Source organism: Pipistrellus hanaki (assembly GCF_964339955.1).
Source record: "Pipistrellus hanaki genome assembly, chromosome: 1".
Lineage (NCBI taxonomy): Eukaryota > Metazoa > Chordata > Mammalia > Chiroptera > Vespertilionidae > Pipistrellus > Pipistrellus hanaki.
In genome coordinates, this window is record NC_140503.1 from 7,441,200 (window position 1) to 7,451,685 (window position 10,486).

A 10,486-nucleotide genomic window follows, 5' to 3' on the forward strand; every position below is an offset into this window, starting at 1 on the left:
AAGACATATGTGCTAAGGAACAGATGAAAATGTGTCAAAATCCAGGACGCACTTCAGAGAGACAGGAGGGGGTTTTAGGGGCTGTGTCTCCATCCAGTCAGCTATGTAACAAGAGGGTAGCTGACCTGCCAATTCTTTTTCATTCTGACGTGTTAGGGTTGTTGTTTTTCTAATTTGGATTTTTTTTTTTAAAAAAAAGTGCTGGCTGAAGCCGGTTTGGCTCAGTGGTGGAGCGTCCGTCTGCGGACTGAAGGGTCCCAGGTTCGATTCCGGTCAAGATCATGTACTTTGGTTGCTGGCGCATCCCCGGTGGGGGGTGGGCAGGAGGCGGCTGGTCAATGTTTCTCTCTCATCGACATTTCTAGCTCTCTATCTCTCTCCCTTCCTCTCTGTAAAAAATCAATTAAAAATATATATATTAAAGCCAAAACCGGTTTGGCTCAGTGGCAGAGCATTGGTCTGCGGACGGAAAGGTCCCAGGTTCGATTCTGGTCAAGGGCATGTACATTGGTTGCGGGCACATCCCTGGTAGGGGGTGTGCAAGAGGCAGCTGGTTGATGTTTCTTTCTCATCGACGTTTCTAGCTCTCTTTCTCTCTCCCTTCCTCTCTGTAAAAAATCAATAAAATATATTTAAAAAAAAAAAAAAAAAAAAATATATATATATATATATATATATATATATATATATATATATATATATATATATATATATATATAAAATGCTGCTTTTTGGACCCCTGTCCCAGCTCTAGAACACGCATTGGTCAAGTGTTGAGGCCTTAATGTACTTGCATAAGACGCCGTGTGTGTTGATCAGGCTGACACCCTGGGTGGACGATCTGCTCAGCTGGCTGGTCTGCTTATCACCATGGAATCTTCGTTCAGACTTGAATGCTGCTATTTATACGCCGTGACTCACTGAGCGCCGGGCTTCCTGGAACGTTCTTCCCAGGGAGGTGAAGCCATGTTCCTTCCTACAGAATGATCTGGAATCACACTTTCAAAGGTTGGAGCAGATCGTGAAGGCTTAGAACAAAAGCTTCCCAAATTACACACAGTTATTTAAGCAAATGGCCATCTCCGTAGGAAGGGGAAAACACAACAGTTCTATATACCTGTTATTCATCCAACGCCACAAATAAGTCCCAGGCACACTGGCTGGCGTGTCTGCCTTCCTGGGGACAGGCGGCAGGGAGGCAGGAGGGACCTCAAATGAATCGCCCAGGACAATCGTGAGAAATGCTGCAAAGGCAGAGGCTCCAGGGACTGTTCTAAAGAAAAAGACTGGGAAACTGAGGCTGGACAATGGGAGGGTTTAGCCTAGTCCTGGGGGCATGAGGCCCATCACAGGCAAGTGACTGCTTCATGAGTAGATTTCTGTTTGGGATATGAAAAAGTTCTGGAAATAGGCCCTGGCCGGGTAGTTCAGTTGGTTAGCGCATCATTCCCAATACATCAAGGCTGTGGGTTTGATTCCCAGTCAGGGCTCATGCAAGAAGCAACCAATGAATGCATGAATGAGTGGAACAACAAATCAATCTCTCTTTCCCCTCCTCTGTCAGATACATTTTTTTTTTTTTTTTTAAGTTCTGGAAATACCCACCGGTGATGGCTACACAACATCTTAAACGTAGTTAAATGCCACTGAACTGTACACTTAAAATGGTAAAATGTGTTTCCCGGGGCTAATGTTCAAGACACAGTGATTTCTACCCTCCAGCTTTCTCATCAGACTGGCCACGTTCCTTCCCAAGAACTCACCCCCCAGGCTCTCCAGCCTGGCCATGTATCCGCCCTCATCCTGAAGGCTTCCGGCTCCCTTTGGTTAAATGAGGTCAGCTTCCTGTCAGCCACTGGCGCCTCCCAGGCGCTGGCCCACACCCCGCCCCTCCTGGCTGTCCTTATACCTCTGCTGGGGTCCTCAGGGCCTCAGGGCAGCTGCCATCCCTGTTTGGCTCTGCCCCCGCCCCAAACTGAACTGGGCTGGTTCTCGGCTGGAGTCTAGGAAAACTTCCCAGCGGAGTGAGGCTTAGGCTGGGGTTGGGAGGTTACACTCCAGGACCTTATCTGTGGCAGAAGTGAACCTGAGTGAAGTGACCTCATATGACACAGGGAGGAAAGGTTCCACCTGAGGAGGGGTCTTGGGAAGTAATAGCTGTCCATTATTGAGCACTTGCTAAGCCCCAATACCTAGAAAATGGCCAACAGCCTTGAAGGTACTATCTCATTTACAAATGAGGTAAAGATGAAGGGGTCCAGCGACTTGCTCAAGGTCACTTTTGAATGCCAGTAGACTTTTTTTTTTTTTTTTTCCCCTTTGCTATTAGGCATAGTACACCATTAAATCTTCCCATTTTGCCAAATCCGGTTTGGCTTAGTAGTAGAGCATCAGTCTGTGGACTGAAAGGTCCCAGGTTCGATTCCAATTAGGGGCATGTACGTTGGTTGCGGGCACATCCCCAGTAGGGGGTGTGCAAGAGGCAGCTGGTCGATGTTTCTCTCTCATCGACGTTTCTAGCTCTCTCTCTCCCTTCCTCTCTGTAAAAAATCAGTAAAAAATATATTTTTAAATCTTCCTATTTTAAGCTCTATGGATTTTTATACACCATGTAATCACTGAAGTTTTTGGACACTCCCAAATGTCCCCTCGCCCCTCGACAATCAATCCCACTAGGCCTTCTGCCCCAGCCACCAACTTACCCACTTTGATTCACTTTTGCTTTTTCTAGAATTATATAAAAATGAAATCACATAGTAGGTAGCTTTTTAACTGGGTCATTTCACTTAATGCTTTTCAGAACCCTTGAAACTATTGAGTTTTCCAACACGGAACCAGTATGTTTACCTGGATCTCAAATATTTTTTGTTGCGTCCAGGTGTTACAAAGCCTTTTTGTAAATTTATTTCAATTTAATATGCTACTGTGAATGAACACTTAAAGATTTACTTGTGTTGCTAACACATTCAATTGGTTTTTGTATATTGATCTTCTAGGACTGTGCTAAATTCAGGTATTAGTTCTCAGACCATCTTTGTGAATACATTTTACCTTTTTCAGTCTGTGCCTCTGCTTTCTCAGCACTCCTTACCCTCCTCCTCAGCAGGAGGGGCAGACAGGTGTGGTCACATTGGGTTTTAAAGCAGGGGAGTCTCCTGGTGGTGGCTTCATGCAAAGCCGCAGGGTGTATGCCCGTTGGGCTGAGTGACCCTTGTGGGTGGTCCCATCTCCAGCACAGGGGTTCCGGGGGACAGTGGAGACAGTACTTACCTACTTGCCATAAATGCTCGGGGACCGGGAAGGGGATAGTGGGGAGGGTCAGGGTCAGAGTCCTCAGTTGGCAAATTCCCTCAAGCGCCTGCTGTAGCTCCAAGCAAGTACACCCACTTCCTCTAGCTATAACCTCAGTAAACGCAACAGCAGAAAGACTGTGGGCTGTGGAGTTAAATGTGAGCTCAAATACTGACACCTCTAGTAATTCCTAAGGACCTCTGCCTCAGAGGACTTGGAGTAAATGCGATTAGTGTTCACCAGGCCACTAAGAACCTACTGAGCACTAGGGCACTGGCCTTTTCCAGGGTATGGAATCCCACGCTACCTTCCCCATCAGTCACTAGCACCCTTTATAGGTGGTCTTAGACTACAAACCCAAGTCCTGCATGGACCTACACCAATTCTAAACTTCAGGACTGGAAGACTAGTTTGGCTATCACTGTCCCTGGTTCCTACAAGAGACCCCGAGTGTTTCCTAAGACCAATGATCACCCTCTTCCTACTGATACCAGCAGCTCTGCCATCTAGACACCCCTCTTCCTTGAGGCTCAATAAGCAACAGAAAGAAAAAAAAAAGGCAAGATCAGGGGGATGACAGTAAGATTTAGAAAAGACCTTTGAGATAATAAGGCCAAGGTCTTAAGGGGCTCTTTTTAGACTGCAATGTTTCAGAAATGCCACTGACATGCAGCTTGGACATACCAACCCCAATGTACAATGTTCAGAGACCATGAGACCAAAGGTGTGTTGCCTGATGACACCCTGAACCCTGGGAAGTCGCAGAAGACTTGGGGCAATGTGAACATCCATTATTTCCTCCCCTTGTGTAGGCAGGATGTGCATACCCAGTGCTGTTACATCAGCCAACAGCACCCAAATAAGACACTTTCACACAAAACTTTTCTTTTTGTCTATATATTTGCCATAACTTTTTAAAGCAGAATGTGATGAGCACGGTACTTCTATTCACAAAACTTGCTCTGAGTTACTGTCAGACGGCTTTACAACATGCCTAGGTAGCTTATATTCCTGCTATGCTACACAATCCTTTTCTTTGGAGACAAACCCTATGGGCAGTTACTACCATCGTGTTGGCCAGCTTAGCATACTAACTTCTAGAGGCCATACATGCATTTGATAACTACAGGGGCGTCAGGCTCAAAAAGTAGATCTTCGGGGATGAAGGCCGTTTTAACCAGGAATCTCAGAACACTTTAGCAACAAAGATTTGGTCTACTTAGGAATCTGCTTGAGAGGTAAACACTTCAGACCACAAAGCTAACGAACATTAGGCGACACGTATCTTACAACAAAGAGAACCCCATTCTGTTAAAACAGGCCAACATGGAACTAGGAAAGAAAAAGGAGTCTGGCTTCAGTGCCTGAATATCACAGTCTCATACACAGAGGGGGAAAGGAACCCGGTCTTCCCTTTAAGTAGTTGCCATGCCATACATATTTTCAAAATGTTAACAAAAATAAAGGAAAAAGTCCTTGAAAATATATTATCCAAGGGAACGGAGGGGAAGAACTGAAGAGGAGGGGCGGGTGTTCTCCAGGCGCCTAGTCTACTTCCTCCATGCGTGAGGTGTCGTCGTCTCCTTCCAGGGGCGGCATCTCCTCCGTCACCGCAGCACTGCTCTCGTCAGCAGTGGGGTCATCTTCATCGATACCTTTTTGGAAATAAAAGCCATGTATTAATTTTTTAAAACCAACTAACTATCCTAATACTGCTCCTGGCTTATAATCGCTCTCAACACTAAGCAATTATAGGGTATTTGAGTATCAGTCCCATTTCTTTTTCTTTATTTATCCACCCTTCAATACGTTACTTTAGTTTCTCAAGTGGAATGACATAATCCCAATTGTAAGCTAAAAGTTACACACACACACACACACACACACCCCCCCCCCGCCCCAACAGCCATGTGGCAAGTTTCTCTTTCTGACAACACAGGCTTACCAAGACCGAGTTTGATCATCCTGTAGATCCTGTTAGCGTGGGTCTGGGGGTCTTCCAGACTGAAGCCAGAGGACAGGAGCGCGGTCTCATAGAGCAGGATGACCAGATCCTTCACAGACTTGTCATTCTTGTCTGCCTCCGCCTTCTGCCGTAAGGTCTCGATGATGGAATGGTCTGGGTTGATCTCCAGGTGTTTCTTTGCTGCCATGTAACCCATTGTTGAGTTATCTCTCAGGGCTTGAGCCTTCATGATTCTCTCCATGTTTGCTGTCCAGCCGTATGTGCTGGTGACAATGCAGCATGGGGATGTCACCAACCGGTTTGATACGACCACCTGTAATCAAAGTATTAAGTGTTACTATGTCTGGGGCTGGAAAGATTGTCATAACAACTTCTCAGCACCCATGTCAGCTTTATTGTGAAGGGAAATCTAAGGAATCTGAAATATAATGTACTTAACTTTGGGGAGGAGGGGGGAAGGAGGGAGGGGAATATGGGATCTACCACCACTTCTAAGTGTCAAAAATTAGCAAAGGTACGTAGAAGAAACACACCTTTTCTACTTTTTTCTCCAAGATGTCCTTCATGATTTTGCACAGGTTTTCAAACTTGGTTTTTTTCTCCTCCTGTTTCTTTTTCTCTTCTTCATCTTCTGGAAGTTCCAAGCCCTCTTTGGTGACTGACACTAAGGTCTTCCCCTCGAACTCCTTCAGCTGCTGCACACAGTACTCATCGATAGGCTCAATCATGTAGATCACTTCTAGGCCGTGCTTCCGCAGGCGCTCCACGAAGGCCGAGTTAGCCACCTGGTCCTTGGTCTCCCCTGTATTGAAGAATTACTTTCAGACCTTCCACAAGGTTCCACCTCCCTTGGCTGTTCTTATCTGGTCAGAACTAACCACCACAGATAAGGCCAGCTCAGTTAACTACCTTGCCTAGATCAACACCTACTAATGTACAGAGAGAGCCACACAGACAGAAAACACGCAGTTCCTGTGAGGCTCTGAGCACCATGGTGACATTACCTGTGATGTAGTAGATGTGCTTCTGGTTCTCCTTCATTCTGGTGCAGTAGTCCTTGAGGGAGACCATCTCATCACCAGAGGCGGATGTGTAGTATCTTAATAGCTCAGAGAGCTTCTTCCGATTTTGAGAATCTTCATGAATTCCAAGCTGAAATATAACATTAGCTTTAGAAAAACTTTCTACATTGAAAAAAAATTAAAATTTGAGAAGCCAGTTTCATCACTAATGCTCAAATGTGTTTATACCAACCTTAATATTTTTAGAGAACTGCTCATAAAACTTTTTGTAGTTTTCCTTATCTTCTGCCAGTTCAGTGAAGAGTTCCAAGCATTTTTTGACCAAATTCTTTCTGATAACTTTCAAAATTTTGCTTTGTTGCAACATCTCCCGGGAAATATTTAGAGGGAGGTCCTCAGAGTCCACCACACCTCTAATGAAGTCTGAAAGAATATAGACCAAAGTCACTCTAAGGACAAATCAATCAAATACAAGTAAGCCCCAAAACCCAAAGATTACACCCCCCCCCTCCGCTTAATTTAAGAATGACTTTACCCATGACAGTGGTCATTCTTCAAACCCAGCTCTACTTACTCAGGTACTCAGGGATCAGCTCCTCGCAGTTATCCATGATGAAAACTCTGCGAACATACAACTTAATGTTGTTCTTTTTCTTTCTGTTTTCAAACAGGTCAAAGGGAGCACGTCTTGGGACAAAAAGAAGGGCTCTGAATTCCAGCTGTCCTTCAACTGAAAAATGCTGTAATAAAACACATGCTAAGTCGTAATCAGTGGATAAACACTTGCAGTTCCCTAACTCAAAGCACTGTGGGAGAAGGGCTGGGATGAGAAAATGTAACTACTTCAGGCAAGCTGCAGAGGCAGACTGGTCTGGCAGTCACTCACCTTCACTGCCAAGTGATCCTCCCAGTCATTGGTCAGGCTCTTGTAGAATTCCCCATATTCTTCATTAGTAATGTCATCAGGGTTTCTGGTCCAAATCGGCTTGGTTTTGTTCAGTTCTTCTTGATCGATGTACTTCTCCTTGATCTTCTTCTTCTTCTTCTTGTCACCATCCTTCTTTTCTTCTTCTTCTTCGTCAGAACCAACATCTTCGATTTCAGGCTTGTCTTCGGAATCCTTTTCTTCTTTTTCTTTCTCTTCCTTTTCTTCAGCCTCATCATCACTGACTTCTTTATCACGTTCCTTCTCCACCTGCAAAAAAAAGTCACATTTTAGAATGAATAAAATTAAAATGAAGGTACAGACTCTATACCAAAGCCTAAATTAGCTGAGAAACATTAACCAAGCAACTTTCATGAATACTTGGTGTTTTTAACTAAATACTAGAGGCCTGATGCACAAAATTTGTGCAAGAGGAGGTCTCCCTGGAATATTCTGTAAACCGTATGGGGGGGGGGGGGGCAGCTTTTAAAATCAGTACTTTTTAATGGAAACATAACCAAAAACCTGTCAGAGTTTTGAGATCCATTAAAATAACAGAGTTTGGGGGGGGGGGGGGGGGAGAGTAAGGCTGTTCCTTCCCCCACCCAGCACCAGTTTCCCTCTGGCACCCAAGACCCAGGGAGGGACCCAGGCTTTCTTAGTAGCAGGAGGTCCTATCTAATTAGCACATTATGCTTTTATTATTATAGATAGCCCTGGGTACCCTGGCAGTTAAAGAATTTCAGACTAATCCAGACTACAGGAAGTTTGGGTCTTTGCTAAACATTTTAATTCAGTCCCTTTGGTTGTCTGCATGGAAACTTACAAAGAGAGTAATGGGGTAGCCAATAAACTGGGAGTGTTTCTTCACGATCTCTTTGATCCTTCTCTCCTCCAAGTACTCCGTCTGGTCCTCTTTCAGGTGCAGGATAACCTTTGTGCCACGGCCCATGGGTTCCCCTGGAAGAGAAGCAGGGAAACCAATTCAGTGCCAATCTCAATGGCCAAATCCGGGTAAGAAACTACAATCTATTCAGCTCTCATCGGCCATACCTAAAACTTTTTAAACAACTTTACAAAGCAAGCTTTACTGTTCCTGGATGGAGCCGGTCCCACAGCAGTTAACTGCCTCGCCCAAGATAAATAACCTCAATTATTAAGCTATTACACTATTGCTGTTCACCAGCTCTCACCCCCCAATGTCAAGTAAATTTCACAGCCTCTTTGGGGCTCACTCCCCATGTAACCCCCCTATCTCCAAGGCCACTGGCTTACCCAGCAAATTGTGCCCTCAGGTGCCTACCTACGTCAGTCCTAACTGTGAAGGATCCTCCTGCGGAAGACTCCCAGGCATACTGCTCGTCATCGTTGTGTTTGGTGATCACGGTCACTTTCTCAGCAACCAAATAGGCTGAATAGAACCCGACACCAAACTGGCCAATCATCGAGATATCTGCACCAGCCTGCAGAGCCTCCATGAACGCCTTGGTCCCGGACTTGGCGATAGTGCCCAGGTTATTGATCAAATCGGCCTTGGTCATCCCGATCCCAGTATCCACAATAGTGAGGGTTCGGTCCTGCTTGTTTGGAATGAGATTGATGTGCAGCTCTTTCCCAGAGTCTAGTTTACTGGGATCTGTCAGACTTTCGTATCTGATCTTGTCCAGAGCCTAACAAAAGAAAAAAATTATATGTATATACACACGTCGTTAAAAGACAAGAGCCCCAGATGGTGAAATTACGCTCAAACCAAAACCCAACTCTGCAGGGAAAAGGCCACTTACATCGGATGAGTTTGAAATAAGCTCCCTCAGAAAGATCTCCTTATTTGAGTAGAAAGTATTGATGATCAGGGACATCAATTGGGCAATTTCTGCCTGGAAGGCAAACGTCTCCACTTCCTCCTCCTCCATCGGGTGGTCGTGGGTCTGGGTCTCCTCAGGCATCTGCAAACGACCCCGGCACAGCCCGTTGGAACCGCGCACAGCACGTCCCCAGCAGCGCTGCGGCCGCCCCGTGTGTTTGGGGCTTTATTTCGGGGACACGCGGGGCCACGCAAACAGGAGGCCGCCGACAAAGGGATGACCTCATTCCGAGCCGCGCCGCGCCGCTCGCGGGGCGCGCGCCGCCACCCGGGCCCGAGTCGCTTGCAGGCCGCGGGCAACCGGCGCCGCCTCACCGCGGCTCGAACCCGCGGCCCGGGTCCCGGGAGAGGTCTTCCGGAGTGGGGGGCGGCCCTCCCTGCCGCAGGGTCCCCGGCCGCACCGCCTTTCCCGAAGCGGGTGCGGGCCCGCGGCAGGCCCAGGCCTCCACCGCGCACCAAGCCGGCCCGGCACCCGCGGGGCCGAGGGGCTCCGGGTCGGGCCCCCGCTGCCCGCCGCCCCGCGCGCGCCCGGGATCCCCCCTGAGCCCCACGTCCTCCGCCGCCGCCCCCCAAGAGGTCCCCAGACGCCCCCTCACCTTGGCTGAAGGGTCCGCGAAGGATCCGCAGCAACTACGCACGAGGACGCAGAATCAACTGGCGCACGGCGCCCGCTCCTCCTTATATAGACGCGGGCCCGCCCTGCGCGCGCGGCGCCTTTCCAGAAGCCTCCGGAACCTTCCGGAAGAGCCCTCCCCAACTGCTGCCGCGGCCGCGCGCCTGCGCATGCGCCCTGGCCGCCGCCAGCGCCGCCCCCCACCCAACCGCAGCCGCAGCGCGCCTGCGCGGCCCGGAACTCTCGGGAAGCTCTCGCGCCCGCGGGGCCGCCGGCCCAGCCCTGCCCCGCCCCCTCCGCTTTGCGCGCGCGCGCGCGCGCGCGCGCGCGTGGGCAGTAATCCGCAGGCCCGGGGCGGGGGAGGAGGGTGCCCACGGGGGTGCGCGCGCTCGCGTCGGTGATGTCCGAGGTCCGAGAAAGTGCACTTGTGGTTTTAGGGTGTCCCCACGGTGTCAGGGGCGAGCACTAAAGGCAGGGCGGACCCTCAGATTCCTGCAGGGGGTCCTCGCGGCCCCACAACTGGGACCCCAGCCTCAGGGGCCCGGTGCCAGGTCCAGGGCCTTGGGCAGGGGTGAGGGGCACTGACTGCAGGATCCGGGGCACGTTTGGAGGTCTGGGGGACGGGGCAGCCATGGGGTGTCCAGGGCCGGCGTTGGGAGACAGGACCGCGTGTCTTTGGCAGCGAGTGCGGGTTCAGGCCCCTGGAGTTGGGACGTGTGTCTGCAGAACCTCGTGGTGCGGGGCCGGCCCGTGCGGTGTACGTGGGCGGTGACCAGGGCATGTGTCTGGGGAGGCAATGGACCCC

At 49.0% G+C, this 10,486-nt stretch overlaps 1 protein-coding gene across 1 annotated transcript; it reads right to left on the bottom strand.

Moving 5' to 3' along the window:
* Window positions 1-4,172: 4,172 nt before the first annotated feature.
* Window positions 4,173-9,867, bottom strand: HSP90AA1 (heat shock protein 90 alpha family class A member 1). Its single transcript, XM_084873235.1, has 11 exons — window positions 9,665-9,867; window positions 8,989-9,150; window positions 8,508-8,874; window positions 8,031-8,164; window positions 7,166-7,474; window positions 6,854-7,019; window positions 6,512-6,702; window positions 6,262-6,409; window positions 5,791-6,059; window positions 5,237-5,570; window positions 4,173-4,946 (listed from the first exon to the last, which is right to left on the bottom strand). Exons 2-11 carry the CDS (start codon window positions 9,148-9,150, stop codon window positions 4,837-4,839), a joined length of 2,190 nt encoding a protein of 729 aa, XP_084729361.1. The 5' UTR covers window positions 9,665-9,867; the 3' UTR covers window positions 4,173-4,836.
* Between the last annotated feature and the right edge of the window lie 619 nt (window positions 9,868-10,486).